This window comes from Corvus hawaiiensis, chromosome 10 (genome assembly GCF_020740725.1).
Source record: "Corvus hawaiiensis isolate bCorHaw1 chromosome 10, bCorHaw1.pri.cur, whole genome shotgun sequence".
In the NCBI taxonomy this organism is placed as follows: domain Eukaryota; kingdom Metazoa; phylum Chordata; class Aves; order Passeriformes; family Corvidae; genus Corvus; species Corvus hawaiiensis.
Window position 1 is genome coordinate 5,606,580 of NC_063222.1, and position 16,366 is coordinate 5,622,945.

At 42.7% G+C, this 16,366-nt stretch overlaps 2 protein-coding genes and 1 long non-coding RNA gene across 9 annotated transcripts in view; 1 reads left to right on the top strand and 2 right to left on the bottom strand.

Annotated features, from left to right (window-relative positions):
* The window catches only part of WDR33 (WD repeat domain 33), a 69,633-nt gene extending 63,071 nt beyond the window's left edge, over positions 1-6,562 (bottom strand). For 4 of the 7 annotated variants that reach the window (XR_007205687.1, XM_048314161.1, XM_048314162.1 and 1 more), the window contains exon 1: positions 6,422-6,562. The gene's annotated coding sequence lies outside the window, so the exon portion shown is untranslated. The remainder of the gene's footprint in view (positions 1-6,421) is intronic. The other 3 variants (XM_048314163.1, XM_048314167.1, XM_048314166.1) reach the window with 1 other exon arrangement.
* Positions 6,563-8,458: 1,896 nt separating this feature from the next.
* POLR2D (RNA polymerase II subunit D) lies at positions 8,459-12,587 on the bottom strand. Its single transcript, XM_048314986.1, has 4 exons — positions 12,488-12,587; positions 10,724-10,904; positions 10,180-10,275; positions 8,459-9,065 (listed from the first exon to the last, which is right to left on the bottom strand). The coding sequence occupies exons 1-4, from the start codon at positions 12,558-12,560 to the stop codon at positions 8,987-8,989; spliced, it is 429 nt and encodes a 142-aa protein (XP_048170943.1). The 5' UTR covers positions 12,561-12,587; the 3' UTR covers positions 8,459-8,986.
* A 67-nt stretch (positions 12,588-12,654) lies between these two features.
* Positions 12,655-15,842, top strand: LOC125330836. Its single transcript, XR_007205721.1, has 2 exons — positions 12,655-12,839; positions 13,389-15,842. It is a non-coding gene; the product is annotated as an uncharacterized LOC125330836 (long non-coding RNA).
* Positions 15,843-16,366: the final 524 nt, after the last annotated feature.

Genomic DNA, 16,366 nt, shown 5'->3' on the forward strand with positions numbered 1-16,366 from the left:
AGAAGATTTTTAAAGGGATTTTTAATTCTCTTTTCATAAAAAGATGTAGCAGATGCACACATACTTACCCAAGACAGAAATTTGTTATCTGCCCCAACAGCAGAGTAGCTAAATTAGCAACTATGTTTATAGCAAAATATGCAAATTAATACCTACAGTTGTTATGCCTAGACTTAGCTAATAAAAAGGCATCCTCAAGCAAAAGTAGTAGAATTGCAGCAAACACTTCAAACCTTATTGAATCACACAGTGCTGCTAAACAAGCCTTATGGACTCTGCTAATTATCAATGCCCCTCATTTTTGACTTACTGTTGAAGCCGAGGAGTTTAAAACAAAAAAACCCCAACAAATCCAATCAAACGCCTGCTAAATTAAGAAAACAGTCAAAGAAAACAGCACTTCTAAAACTATTTTGATGGAATAAAGTCCTGACTGAAGATTATTTATGTGGATGAAGATCTTCCGAACCGTGGCTTCTCACTATCTGCTTCAGTTAAGATTTGAAAGTCTAGCATATATGCAAACTATTCTTTTGCCAGAGTTTGGTGTGGAAGATTAATGCATAACCCCTGTTTGCTAGTGGTTAGGCTAGAAATTGTTTAATCCCGCGAGGAACAAACTTACAATAAGAAAAAATAAACAGAGCTGTTAATTGTAGTTTCAAGCTCCCAGCATATAAAATTATATTTTCACTTATTTTCAAACATAACCAACCTAAATATTTTTTCTATAACAAGACACTTTCAATACTAGAACACTTTCTAAACTGATGGGTGACGTATACACATCTCATACAACTGAAAATTAATTAGAAATACACTTTCTTTTAACTGGAATCACAGAGCCAGTTTTTTCCAGGAATATGTTTTCTGGTCTTTGCTTGTGGATTATGAGACATGCAAATGCCTGTATAAGGTTATGAATGTATATGTATAGATATATATACACACACACTGCTAAAAGACCACCTTTAAGTACTTCAGTAAACAGCCTTTGCTTTTACCATTTAGTAGAGTTCAATAAAAGCATGAGATCATCTTCTGCATCAACACATTTCTCAGTAAAGGAACATCAAGCTCACACAAAGCCTTTCAAGGAGAAAGGGTTCAGTATCAGATTCTCCCTAAACACAAGAAGACTCAAGCTCCCCATGAGAACGACAATTCAGTAGACCAGTGCATCACCAGAGAGCTTCAGTTCTGAAAGCTGGAATTCTCCAAAAGTCTAAAATCCCTTGGCATTTCTTTCCTACTTCGTATCTCCTGCCTCAAGAATATCAGGAAGCTTTCCTGTCAAAAGCAGCACCTTCATCACCAGTTCTAGGTGAGTAGTTTCATCTTACTACACAGAAAGCTGAGCAGCTGTGGCCTATTGTATCAGTCAAGGTCTACAAAAGATATTACTAGAAATAGCTACTTCATTTATTAGGTTTAGATTTGCTAAGGAGACCAAAATATTTGCATCCATCCACAGAAAAAGATTGCAAAATATGGTTTGACAACTAATTTTAGTATGACTTTAGCTCCAAAGTCCGTAATTGAGAAACAGTGCAAATACTGCAGAATGAACAGACCATATGATAATCATTCAGTCTGCACTCCTCCTCCTTGCAATTCTGTGCAAGCCCCAATTTTTCTTGTGGTGCAATCATAGCATTTCACTAGTGTCTGCAGAGGTGCAATGGTTTGCTTACAAACATGGCCCAATAGGAAGAAATTTTCAAAGCTAAGTGCTGATTTTTACTGGAATGGGGAAGGAGGACAAGGGTAGAGTCATCGCTGCTTATTGTGACCACACAATTTAAGTGCAGCAGCAGCTACTGAGGGAACTTCGGCACTGAATTGCTGAGATGACCCAGATCCAAACCAAAGCTGCTGAGACCAAAACCAAAGCAGCCCTGGCTTGAACCCCCCCCACTGTGGGTTCCCTCCCATGACCCCTCCTTCAAGTCAACATGAACATCTGATGACCACACTGGACATGCACCTAAGAAACTGCTCTGTGTTATGAGACCCTTTTTGGTAATATTGGTCAAAACTCAGAGCAACCTGTCAGGCAACTGAATTCTGAGTTCCAGGGAATGACTCTACTGACCCAGGAGGAAAACCAAAGGATCAGAAGCAGGGGAAGCTACCACTTGGCAATACCATGCCAGATTAGACGACTGCAAAGGCCCTCAACCTTCAGGCTGTAAATCCAGCACCTCCATTAGCTGGAGCTGTGGCGCTAATTAACCAGCTCAAAGTGCAGTTCCTATCAAACTCAAAACTGCAGATGAGTACTCCTATACCCACAGTAAAACACAAGTCACTGTGCTGCCAAACTTCACCATGAACACAAAACTATATCAAACCCATAAAATACTATAGACTCCTTGTTATCCAGTCTCCGGCCTCTCTTTAAAAAAAAGACACATTAACATATTCTTTGTATCATGTTTCTTTTGGATTTGGGATAATGATTTAAAGGAATCCTCAAATGCTTAAACTGCAGAAACATGGATTAACTAATGCACCCATGCACTCATATTGAATTGTATAAAACATTACTATAAAGAACTGATCAGTGCCAACAAATCTACAGTTCTAGTGGCAAAACTGCTTTTGGTCTATCCCACCATGCCATTCAACTTCATGGCACTCACTTTTGGGTAAAGCCACAGGTGAGTGACTAAGAGCCACCTAAATTCCAAATTTCATGATCAACTGCTTTAAGACTCGGTACTGTAGACATGATCATAATTTTAGGGATATATTTTCAAAAGAACTGATCTGTCATATCAGAATAATGCATGCTGCCTCTCAACACACTTACCATCACCCAGTGCACCCTAAGCCAGGGCTATGGCAGAGACACGTATTTGCCATCACCTCCTCTTTCCCACCTCACTGGTTCCAGAACCAGTGATTCTAACACACAGGCCAAAACAGACAAGTGAGCCAGACTAAACACAAACATCCTACTTCTGCTCACAGAAAGGGTCCCCCTGTACAGCTGCCTGCACCACTGTATCAACTCTGGTACATAAAGTGGATAGGCAGAAGAATGCTATAATTTTAATTATTTAAAAGGAACAAAAATTCTAGGTTAAATAAAATTTACAGCTACACTGAGAATACTTTCAAAGCTTCAAAAGTTAACAGAATTTATTTTTTTGAACCAACATACTTCATTATACTGAAGACTAATTAAGCAGCACAAAGAGCTCATATGGCATGCTACTGTTCTTCGCACCAAAATCAACTAACAAAGTGAACAGAAAATTGCAAGTGCTCAGATTTACCAACAGTGTATGAAAAAAAATCTTATATAAAGGAAAAATGAAATTGAAGGTAAACTTCTGACTCTTTTTCTGATAGAAAAAAAAATGTACCAGGATTACTTGATGCAATACATAAGACAGGAAGAAACATTTTCATTTGTGTCTAAAGAATGTGAAAAATTGCTCATACTTTTTAATATTCTGTATCTATGTGTAAGAACACTTACATGTAATTGTTTGAAACAACACAAGCTTTATCAGGGTTAGACAACAGTGACATTCAATACTGTAGAGCAAGTCTTTCCTACTAAGGAGAGAAAATGTGATATAAGCCACAATTAGTGAAACTGCTTAGAACAGAACCCCCAACTTTGGTGCAGAGGTAGAACAGGAACAGCACTAACTTGGTCTCTAGTATCCCTCCATACACAAAGTGTGCTGATTGAGACCTGATCACTGCACACCACTAAGCAGGATCTGTAATCACTGTAAACACACTGCCTTGGGAGCAAACGTGTTAGCAAAAGTACTATTACTACACAAGAGAAACCAGCTTGCTTGCTTTCCTGCTAAATATACACTTCATACCCCATTTCAAGTTTCACAACAGCATGACTGGTACACCCAGCCTGAATGTGGAGAGCAGGTTGAACCAGAAGAAACATTATGAAATGCTGAGTAGCTTTTTTAAATACTAGTGAGCAAGAACAGATTGCTGGGAAGTTTAGTACCATTTGGAAAATAGGGGACCATGGATGCTCCAAACTGAAGTAAAATTAGTAGCAAAACACAAATCAAAACCAGTTAGCTATCAAAAACTCAACTACTCTGCTCTTACCTTCAGATATTTTCTATAATAAGAAGAAAAAACCAAGGTTATCTGAAAGTTTTAATCTTTTGAAAGACGCTTAGCACATCTCCTCCCCACCACCAAGCTCTAACAGTGTCCAGTTTCTGTATTAACTACACCAACCAGGCCTGCATATCTGTACTTTCACTTGCAATAACAAAACAGTACAGTATCAGGAATGTAAATATGGTAAATAAAGAATGAATTTTGTAAAATTCACAAACACAGATAGCTTCCAGCTTGTCTTTACAAGCAGTTTTCTAAATTATAACCTCTATCTGAGCAAGGCCAAAATAATTTTCATTTCCAGTGTTACTGAACCAACTCTTGAAATTCCCTAGATATGTGGCTAGCAGATGCACAAAATGAAATGTTTTGCATGGAATCATCCCAGTACAAAGTTAAGCTGTATTCCTTCCATCAGCCTAATGTCTTCTCCATGACTGATTTTTTCAGGTGAGTCAGAAGACTCATCTGCTAGGGATAGGAACAAAATAGGAGACTTCTTATCCCCTCCTCAGATCAAGGTCTCTCTGCTGCAGCAAAAGAAGGCATTCCTAGTACCTCTATCCCAAGCACACTTTAGGATTATTAGGCTTTTACTTCTTGTGATAATATCACAAATAAAAAAATGATGAGAAATTTTCAATTCCAACAGTCCAAACAGTCTAATATTTACTGCTCCAAGGGTTCAATGGAGGACCAACACTTTGGGCAACAGGGAAAGGCTGTCACTGTCTGTAGTGACTGATATTTAAGTCAAAAGATTTTAGCATCTCTAGGAGTAGTTACTCACACCTAACAGTCTCTGCAGCTCTAAGATTCCCCCCCCCATCTTTCAATACTTTCATCTATTTTCAGTATCGACATTTTCAGATCTTCTCATTAGAACTGTTACAACACAAGTGAACAAGATGTTAAGAATCAGATTTTTGAAATATGCTCGGTAATGATGTATTATTAGAGTAAAATAATGGCAGAACATTGCAGCAGATCACTAAGAAGTAAATGTCAGTTTACTTGAAAAGGAATTTAGGAGCAGGGAACCCTGAAGTATTTTGGCACAATGCTTTTTGCATACTATAAACTCTCTGAAACACAATATTGCCTCTCTTAAAGGAAAGCTAGAGCAGTCTGAGTTAAGCATAAAAGAATAAACATATGCTGCAAGAAGGATGAGGGACTACTGCCTAGACAGAAAAACAGATTTTGAAACAGTACTCACAAACTGCAAGTAAGGATATAATGAGGTACAAGATTTGTAGAGCACAGAACTACTTACCCATGACAATTTTGTCAGACAAACAGATGTGTTCAAGCAACTGCTAATATTAAAAAAATACTGTATTTGAGACCATACAACTATCTACTCATAACAACGAAGCTAACAGTCAGCAAGAGAGAAATAACATACGTCTCTATAGAAGAGAAGTTTAATGAGCTCTCACCAAGGGAAAAATGCTGAGCTATTTTTTTTCAAGTTGGACAGGTCCCCTAGGTTTGCCACCCAAGCACAGGCTGATGAGTCTCAATCAGTAGAATGTGACACCACATGATCATTAGCCCCTCCACCATGCCAGCACAAGCAAGTGCCTGCTACACACGACTGTGTGTTATTACATTGCAGGGGACATATTCGAACAACAGTGTTGTTGTACAGCATTACGCAATACAAAATGTGAGCAATAGCCCTCTCGGGATCCATAAGAAAACCAAAAATAATGGTTTCCCATCCTTTTACCAATGCTTAGTAGTCCTACAGAACTAAGACCGTTCTCCACCGGCAAATGCAATTATTTCACTTGGCATTCGAGAAGCTTAAATACTAACCAGTCTGTGGCTTTTTCTTCTCTCTCCTTAATACACAGAGGAATTACCCTTGTGAAAGACTACATAAGTAAAAAATTCGAGATATCTAACACGGCCCGTGTCTCCGCTCAGACCCAAGGCGAAGGGAAGAATAATATTAAAAAATAATAACACTAGAAGAAGTAGAAAAAGGCACGATTGAGAGACTCGGGCGAAGCCACCGACAGACACCTGTGCAGTAAAGAGAAGAGGGGCCCTGCCGTCCCCTACCAGGCCCGGGCCTCGAGCACACCCCGCCACGGGGCCCGGCCGTGGCGCTGGGTCCTAGCTCGGCTCCCGCCGCTCCCCAGGGCGCCCCGGCCTGGGGACCCCCTGTTCCCGCCGGCGGCCCCCGCCCTGCCCCGGCCGCGCCGCTCCGGGGCCGCGGCCTAAAGATGGCGGAGGCGGCCGCGCTTCCCTGGCTACTCACCCGCCCCGCCCAACACTGAGCCGCACTCACCGCCCAGCCAGCCTCTTGTACCGGGACTCCGCGCCCCACCGACACCTCGCCACCCGCCTCGTCCTCCTGGCCCCGGCAAGCTCCGCCGCCGCCTCACGACCCGCGGCCGCCCGCCATCTTCCCTCCGCCTCCCCCGCCAGCAGCGCACGCGCCCCACGCCGGCGCGCACGCGCACTACAGCAGGGCGCGCGGGCGGGGGCGCCGCGCCTGAAGGGCCGCGGGCGGCAATGCGCGTGCGCCCCAGCGGCGGGGCGGGGCGGGGCGCGCGCCGCTTCCGAGAGCCCGCCCGGCTGGGGCACAAATCACAGGGCGGGGGCGGGCAGAGGTGCGCGCATGCGCAGAGAGCGCAGCCGCGTCCGCCTCGCGGGTGGGGAGGGCGAAGGGGGCCCCGCCGCCAGACAGTGCCGGGCCGGCGGCTCCAGGCTTGCCAAAAGGGGCAGTGCCGGCGGCCGGACCGATAACTGCTTCCGGGCACGGCTGTGTGCTGTTCTGTGCTGCTCCGGGTTAGTTCTCTCACGCTCACCAAACGGCCAGGCGCTACACACAGGCCGCCTTGTGTGGCTCCCACAAGTACTTTTGGAATGGGCTGCCCTGGGAAGTGGTGGAGTCACCGTGCCTGGAGTCACCGTGTTTAAGGAAAGATTGGAGGTGGCACTTAGTGCCACGGTCTAGTTGGCATGGTGGTGGGTGTTCCCTCAAAGGTTGGACTCGATCTCAGAAGTCTTTTCAAACTTTATTGATTCCGTGATTCCCTTCTTTGTTCCCATCACCGGGCTTCAAAACACAACAAGCAAAACCTACTAATCTCAAGGCTCGTAATTATCTCTGTGTTTAGGGTAGTGGAAATCTGAGATCGTTCACAGATGACTAGGCCTGTTACACCCCTCCTTGGCAGTCCTCAGGGTGCTTACAAAGGCGTCATCAAGTAGTACTGTGGGAGTGTAGATAAAGAGGTGCAGAATGGCTTTTCTCCCCTGAATTAGTTGTGATTAAGACCTAAGAGTCTGTGTGTTTAGATGAAAATGTCTTAAAGCTGCTTGAACAGAAGCGTTTTACAGAACAAACCAGGTTCAACAGGAGCAGCTACTGGGAATCAGATGCTGTATCAAAAGGGGACACTAAGCTTTATAAAATGAAGATTCACGACCTTGTTTTTTCCTTCTTTGGTTATAATTATTCTGACCCTGTTAAAGTTCCTGTGGTTGGTTACAGATGCATGTCTGGTTTATAGGCGTGCAGGAGCCACTGCCACCCCAGCACACACACAAACGCTGTTTGAGGTAATGTGCTCCAGCTGAGGTGAGCCCAAGCAGTTACCACACACCAGTACAGCACAGGAGCAACATTACATTTCTGGTAAGACCTGAAATAATATTTCTCTTCCTTTTGCAAGATCAGTGAGATTATTGCTTATCATCACAAGTAGTGTCTTAACACATCTGTCTGCCTCTTTGTCCCAATGTTCTTTCCTGCAAAATTGTCCTTCTTTTCAGGTGTGGTGGTAAAATTACAAGACTTGAAATGGCTGGTTTAAGAAGTTTATCCTAACCAAAAGAACATTCCTTTCAACTAAAAGCTAACAATTTGCGAATCTCCCAGCTGCTGAGCTGTGATAACACTGGATGTGTGACTCCCACAGGCTGGACCAGAAGCCACCCCTGCACTGTGTCACATTATTTATTGTTTGGTTTAATCTCAGAATTAGGGCAGTTAGCAACCTACTTAAAGAGTCCATCCCTCCAGGGTTGGATACCTGGCTGTGTTAACACCAAAATTACTGGGTTTCTTCACCTTTTTCTTTTCTGTAAGAGGATACATATTGGGTGTCTGCAATCACTTGGCACAGAGCAGGGGAGCAGAGAGGGAGATGCTGCCCCAACGTTTTCTCACTGTGATCACAGTAACACCTCTGATCTGTCCTAAACTGCACTTGGGTTATTACACTCTTGGAGTCCCCAGATCTCCAGGATCTATTTATTAAAAAGGTCCTCATTAACAAAATCATAATATGTACCTAATGTTTATAAAACACACAACTTTAATTAAAAATATTTTTTAATTTACACTAAACAATAATAGGAAAATATTGAAGCTGTAAAAGTTCGCTGTCCCAATCAAACAATAAAACAAAGAAACAAAAAACCCACAGAAATTGATGCTGCCAATCACTGAACCTTCTGAGAACCAAGAACAAGTTTCCCCATCCTTTAGAAGTTCCTAAAAACCACGAAATCACATCTATATTTCTGCTAAAAACCAAAAACGTTGAAAATTTACAAACTGTGGAGAGGGATTAGGGAAGAAACAAATACTTCAGCCTCTGGGAAAAGGCCTTTCAGGTTCTTTGCTCTCACAATACAGGGGGTCCTTGCCAACATACACATGGAACAAACCAAAAGGATGGTGCTGATCTCCAGTCTGCATGCACCTGTGGCAACACAGCACTGGAGTACCCTGCATCCACAACCACCCTCACTCAGCCAGGAGCTGGACTGATCCAAAGGGCTGAGAAACAGCCCAAGTCCTCAGGTTTTTCTGCTCAGATAAAGGGGCTGAGGGTTAACCTTAATACTGGAAGCTGCGTTTAGTCTGAATGTCATCGAGAATCTGTTGTAATTCTTCATCTTCAAACCGGCCCTCCAGGCTGCAAGATAAGAACAGTAAGGAGACATTAAAGGTTTCAGAAATAACCTCTCCCCATTGATTCACTTCAGTCATAACTCCGTCCTGTCAGTCTCAACACACTGTCACCCACCTGTGTGTAACCACCAGGAACCACCTGTAACATCACTGTACGAAGAGCGCTCTAATCCCTATGCAGCGCTGCTTCTTTGTGTGACAAAACTCTGTTCTTCCCAGAACCTTCTCCTGAGTAATGTCAAAACATGCTTTCAAAAAAGGCAAGGCAGGTGCAGGTTTAAGTAGATCTCTAAATGAAGTCATGTAGATGCATGCTCATAAGCCAGTCCATTCTTGCTATGAAATCTTAACATAAAATCATAGAATGGTTTGAGTTGGAAGGAACCTTGAAGATCATCTCATTCCCACCCCTTGCCATGGGCAGGGACACCCTGCACTAGACCAGGTTCCTCAGAGCCTCATCCAACCTGGCCTAGAACACTTGCAGGGACGGGGCAGCCACAGCTTCTCTGGGCAACCTGTGCCAGGGCTGCACCACCTTCACAGGGAAGAATTTCTTCCTAGTATCCAGTCTAAATCTACTCTCAGTTTGAAGCCATTCCCTCATCGTGTCACTGCTCTTGTAAAAAGTCTCTCTCCATCTTTCCTGTAGGCTCTTTCCAAGTACTGGGAGACCGCAATTAGGTCATCCCAAAGCCTTCTCTTTTATATAATGACAAATAAGGAAGAAACTGTAATTCAGATGAATGTTTCATTCCCTTCTCTACCTCAGGCCACGAGGTAACCAATCAAGACATGAAGAAGCTACTGCTCCCCCCTGCATTATCCACAAAACAGTTCATTTGCTCCAACAGAAAAAAACTCCAAGGAACATAAACACAGCCAGCTAAGAACCCCAGTTGAAGAGGTTTACACTTGATCCAGTAGAAGTTCTCAGAAGTGCATTAGGGACATGTACAAATAGTGTGTTGCTGTCAGATGAGTGGGTAGGGGAAGAAAGACCAAGACCAAATGTTCTTCCATCGATGGAGTTGGATTGAAGAGAGGGCACGTGGGCACGGCTGGCTTTAGGTCACAGGAAGTATACAGCAGTCTTTGTACAGTATGTAAGTGCTTACCTAGGAATCAGAGCTTTTGCTTCCTCAGCTGTCTCAGGACACAAGTTAGCCAAACATGCCAATTCAAACTTATGGAGCTTCTTCTGGAGTAGTAAACTGTAAGGAAAGACAAGAATTTGATGAAATTACAAGATAGAAATGTAAAGGGGCTTAAACTGAGGCAAATGTTTCTCTTTTTGCACACTGCTTTTGGCACTGAAGTAATTTTTTCCAGGAGAAAAGACTCATTATATAAATGCATAGAGGAAAAAATAAAATCCTATCTGCTAACTCCACTTCCCCTGGATTATTCTGCAAAGTCTAGAAAATCCTCCCATTTAATGCAATCAGCTGTCATTGAAATACTGCAAACAAAGCAGTTCAGAAGCCTTGACCTGGACAAAGTATAACCCTCCATCAAGAACTTCTTGCCTCGTTAGAAAGACAAAATTCAGAATTAAAGAACAAATCATTCAACACCACTAAAATGTACTTTCATCAAGCAGCATCAATATTGCAGATCCAATTCTCTAATACAGGGCTACACCCTGACTTTCCAACTCACCTGCGCACGCTGGCGATGGTTTCGCGGTTTTTGAAGCGGCTGAAGCGTGCTGTGTAGTTCAAGGTTTTCATGAACACTTCTGACAGCTCCTGCTCATCCTCTGCGCTCTCGTTCTGCTGCTTGCGATGCTCAAGCAGCATATGCACCTCGGAATTCAGAAGAGTTTCTGCAGTTTCAAATTCTGCAGTCAAATGAGAGAACACCAGCATAAAAAAAGGTGAAGTGTGTTTGAAAAGGGGAGTTACACAAGTTTTGTGTGTAATTTAGCTCTGGGTAACAAGTGAAAATGTGTTTCGTGGCAGTTGTGTGAGCTCTTTCACCAATGACTGGGCAGCATTTCATACTGAAAATGCTGATAAAAATGACACTTCGAGTGACAATCCAAGGTGTTGGTCTTTTTGACCATGTATTTTACACTTGCAGCCCTAACATTCAGATTTTTCCATATTTGTGCAGTATGTTTTCTTCACCCAATTTTGGCAGAAGTAAAGCATGACTTGCTATAGAAAAAAATATTTAAAACTCTAAAACTCCACAAAATTCAGAAGTGATGCCACAGTCTTCAGGAGTCTCTGAGCTCTTGAAGTAAATATGAATGCTGTTGAATGTTTTAAAAAAGGCTTCATTTACTTGAAAAGTTAATAGACCTACTGAAATTTTATTATCAGGAAAACAAAAAAATTTAACCAATCTTAACAAATTCCCCCCCCCTTTTAGCCAACTTTGAATTCATTCATCATCACCATAACCACTATATGTATTCCAATAACAAGGTCTTTCAACATCAGCAGTATGAGCTGTCAAAGCAACAGTCAGAGGCTGCACCCCAGAGTGCCTGACAGCACTGTTTTATACAAGCAGATACAGGGACTGCTAGAAAGGAGCTGGCAACTCTTATTTTGCATTGAGCAGTAAATTAGCTTGGGCTAAACATGAGATTTTAGCACAAAAAAATACAAAAATTAGTCTTCCAGAACTTCCCTATTGTTCATAACTGAAAAATGCAGCAATGCAGCACAGTGTCCATCCCCCCCCCCCCCCCTTTTTTTTTTTTCAGGGTGGCTCTGAGGTGTAAACACATTTCTAGAATTTCTACTGAATTAATTTTCTGGACTAAAAAAAAATTCCACAGATGGTAAATGTCCATAGTTACAAACTCTTGATCTGGACAGCTGGTTTCTTAACTGCAGCAGTATTCACAGATTTCTAGAACAGCTGAGGTTAGAAGGGACCTTAAAGCCCATCCCATCCCATCCCATCCCAGCCCCTGCCATGGGCAGGGACACCTCCCACTTGCCCAGGTTGCTCCAAGCCCCGTCCAACCTGGCCTTGGACACTGCCAAGGATGGGGCAGCCACAGCTTTCTCGGGGCAATTGTGCCAGGGCCTCCCCACCCTCATAGGGAAGAACTCCTGTGTCAAAAAACATGACTGAAAAAGTAAAGCTTTTATCAAAAACCAATAATGTTTTCACTATAACCTGACAAGATTTTCTTTTTTTTTTTTTTTTTTTAATACCGTACGCACACGTAGCGGCCTGCATAAGAACTGCCATATCTTAGCAATCATGAGGTCCTTAAAGATATACAAATCATTTATTATCCTGCTTTTTAACACTCCAGCTTAGTAACTGGTGGAGGGGCCGGGACTTGAGCAGCGCTCCGGTCCACGGAGCCGCTCGGCGAGGCTCCGTACCCTCACAGGCGGCCGCTGCCGGCCTCCAGCCACCACCCGACCGCCGGCCCCTCGTCAGTCCCGCTCGCACCTTTGGGGAAGACGAGCTGCGAGGCGTCCTCCTCCACATCTGCCGTCCGCGGGTCGCTGCCGCCCGCCGCCATCACCGGAAAGCCGCGGCGGAAAGGGCGGCCCCGCCTCAGCGGGAGGGCGGGCGGGCCTCAGGGCGGGAAGGGCCCTGCCCCGGCTGAGGGGCGGGAACGGCCCTGCCCCGGCTGAGGGCTGGGGGCGCGGCTGCTTCTGCCTCTCTCCGAAGGACCGGCGGCCGATTCTATCCTGGGCATTGCTGAGTATAAAAGAGCTCGGTTGCTGCTGTGGGGCACTGAAAGTAAACAGCGGGAGTAGGGAGTCTGAGTGTTCTCGCAACAAAACAGCCCTTAGAGGTGTGTTTAAACTCGCTTAGCAATTAGCTCCTTTTAGAGAGGGAAAGCAGTGGGGTGCTGAATGTATGTATGTATGAACAGAGGGCAAATAGCTGTGGCAGACCAAGACTCTGCAAGTCCCTAACAGGAGGGTGTAGCCTGGGGGGCGGCCTCTTCTCGCAGGCAACAAGCGACAGGACGAGAGGACACGGTATTAAGATGCGACAGGGGAGGGTTAAGTTGAACATCGCGAAGAATTTCTTCACAGGGAGGGTGATAAGACATTGGAGCGGGCTGCCCAGGGACGTGGTGGAGTCACCGTCCCTGGAGGTCTTTAAGGAAAGATTGAAGGTGGCACTCAGTGCCATGGTCTAGTTGGCAGGGTGGTTTTCACTCAGAGGTTGGACTCGATGATCTCAGAGGTCTTTTCCAACCTAATCCATTCTGTGATCATGAACCCAAAGCCTTACAAGGCACGAACCAGGGCCCGAGAGCTGGAGTGTGGGAACACTGAGGGAAACAGTACTCGTCCTTCGCACGAGCAAACTTTTCTTCTGCTTTGTCCCTTAGGAAATAACCAAAGAGCTCAAAACTGCGCTGGTGTCCCTCACCAGACTGCACAGCAGCAGCTGTTTGCCCAGGAGCACCTGAGGGTTCTGAGGCATCAGATGCATCTTCACACCAGTGGCAGCTACAACCAGCTCCATTTTGCTACCAGAACATCCTCCAGCTAGACAGCAAACCCCAACCCCAGGAAAACTGTGACTGTGCCAGAATTTCTGTCTAGCTCACTGTGATTAATAGACCTCGGACTGTAAGGAAGGAGTATTGATATCATAAATAACACACTTCATAAGGAAGGTTAATTTTCAGACTATCCAGAAATAATCTACAGACCCCTAAAAGTCATAGCCAGGCTGAAAATGAAGTTAGTTCTCCCAACACTGCCAGCAAAATAACTTACGGAGCAGTGTTTTCCCTAGAGAGCTCACATGTAAGTGCCTACCCAGCCTAAGACTCTTAAAGTAATCATCTTATCAGCCCTTACTATGTCATCCTGCACCCTTAAAGAAAGACAAAAATAGACTGTTGAAGGATTTATTATGAAACCACTCCTGTTCTCATAAACTTGTATCCGTGCCTAGGTGAATGGTTTCCTGCATGCTGGGAAAAGGAATAAATTAAAAATAATCTAGAAGAATGTGAAGAGATCAAATAATAGATTTTTAATATTTGTTATCTGGATAATGAACATAGCAGAGAAACTGATTGGAAAGTAATTTGCTAAGTGATACAAGCAGAAAGACATTCAGGAAGATGGAATGGAAATATCTTGGGGAACATCTGGCAAATTAAACAATTTCAATTAGGCTTACAAGAAAACAAGGAAATGCATGCCAGATTGAGGAGAGAAGCATTTAAAATCACTTGGAATCCTGATGGTTTCTCAAATAATCCGTCAACTCAGAATGTCATGATTCTCAGAGCAATAGGTAGCTCACAGAGGTTTCAGTTATTAATTTCCCTTTTTGTTTTCCCCCAAGGATCCATTCTACTTAAGTATATAAAACCAAGACTTTATAGGTACAGTTAAAGAGGCTATCATGAAAGATTAAGTTTATTATCACTGATGTGTTTGGTTAAGGGCAAAATAAAAACATTCCTGAATGGAAGCTGCTCTGCCCCTCCCCCCCGCCCCCCATTTAAAAAAATATTTAAAAAAATAAACTTATAAGCCCCACAGTAAATATTGTTCAGCTGCTGCAACAAACAAAACATAGCAGAATACCTGACCTTTTGTTATTTTTAAAATGCACTGGCTTCTTCCTCACTAATAATGACTGTTCTGGCATTTATCAACAAAATATGCATAGAAAAGTGAGGTGAGCTTGATTAAAATAAAGTGAATGACTATAGGAACTTTTAGACAGCTTTACTGGTGACATCCTAAAATAAACTGACTGAAAAAAAAAAAGAATACTTGGCCAAATGTAATTTATAATGAACAAAGTCTCTAATATTCTATATTCCAGGGCAAAAAGCTTTGATCCTTGCTGGAGACATGGTACTGAGTAGCAGATTGTTAGACAGACCTATCATAGTAATTCCTATGTTGCCACAGTTTAAACACAGATCCTGTACCAACTACCTGCACCTACACAGACCTTACAAAATGCTCAGCTAACTATCTCCATGTAATCAAATGTAGGAACAACTAGCAAGGATAATTATTATTAGCATAAACCTATTTTGTCATATGCTTTCCTTCTAATTCATCAGCAGAATAAATTTGATTTTCCTAGGAGTTTTTTAAGCTTTCTGACAGTAATTGTGTCTTTTCTGTGGAGTGCCAGTGTGATACGAGTCGATCTTTGTGGAGATAACCACCCACTGAGAGCACCATGTGCCACAGGAGCCAGCATTGCACAAGACAGGCATGATTTTCATCTGTGTACTTGAAGTATAACTCTTCAGGTTTAGGTTTTCACACCATTTAACCTTTATTTTTACTCCATTTAAAATTATATATCCAAAACTATAATGAATGAACATGTATGAGCAAAGTAAAGTTATATTAATATCCAGTAAGAAAGTCATAGTAAGACTCTGAATGCAAAGCTGCATGATCTATTCAGTTTTTAAATACATATATGACATTATCAACTGGTTGTATAATACATAATTTATGACAGAATTAATCTGATTATAAGAGCAGTCTAGCTGACCATAGAAAAAATAACAGTTCAATAATATGGATGTTGTTCAACTTGTAGAATTATATACTTGTTTTAAAGAATGTGGTAACAATACTCTTCTGTGCTTGCTGTGTTTTGTGAGTGATCATCAAACATATTCACAAGTCATCTTTTCCCAGCCTGTGGCAAAACCATCCTAGGAACTCTCCTACCATACTGTTCCATGTCCTATCAGTATACATATTAATTTATTGAGTTGCATAGGAAAGTGTTCCGATTTTCATTTTTATCTTCAAGATAAAAATGGCATTTCTCAATCACAGATGAAGCAGATTTCTTTTCTGTGTTAAAAAAATGCTGAAGTATTCTTCCTTTGAACTATCCTCTAGAAGTTTCTGCTAATTTTTCTGTAATTTTGTTCTAGAAGGAGGCGAGTGCTAAATGACTAATTCATTTTGTTTCTTATTTCAAACAGAAGTAACAACAAAAGAAACTGTTTCCAGGAGAATTATCCTGCTTTATATTGAGCCTGGATTGACCTATTTCAGTGTGCAGTAGTCATATGTGCACCCTTCTACCTGGCCTCATCCTCCCTGTGAGCTGCTGAGTGTTCCTGCAGTCACGGAATGCAACATGCATGGAAGAACTTCTGATGAAAGATTTTATGTCTGACTGATTCAATAGGAAACCAAAAAAATCAAGTAAGGAAAAGCATATGACACTAAAATACATAAATTAAGTCACTGTATTCCTGCCAACAAAGCTGAGAGAATATACTTGATAACTCCCCTGGGCACATGACAGCAGTGGATGGTAGGGATATGAGCAACTTCAGAATTCACAAGGAAATTC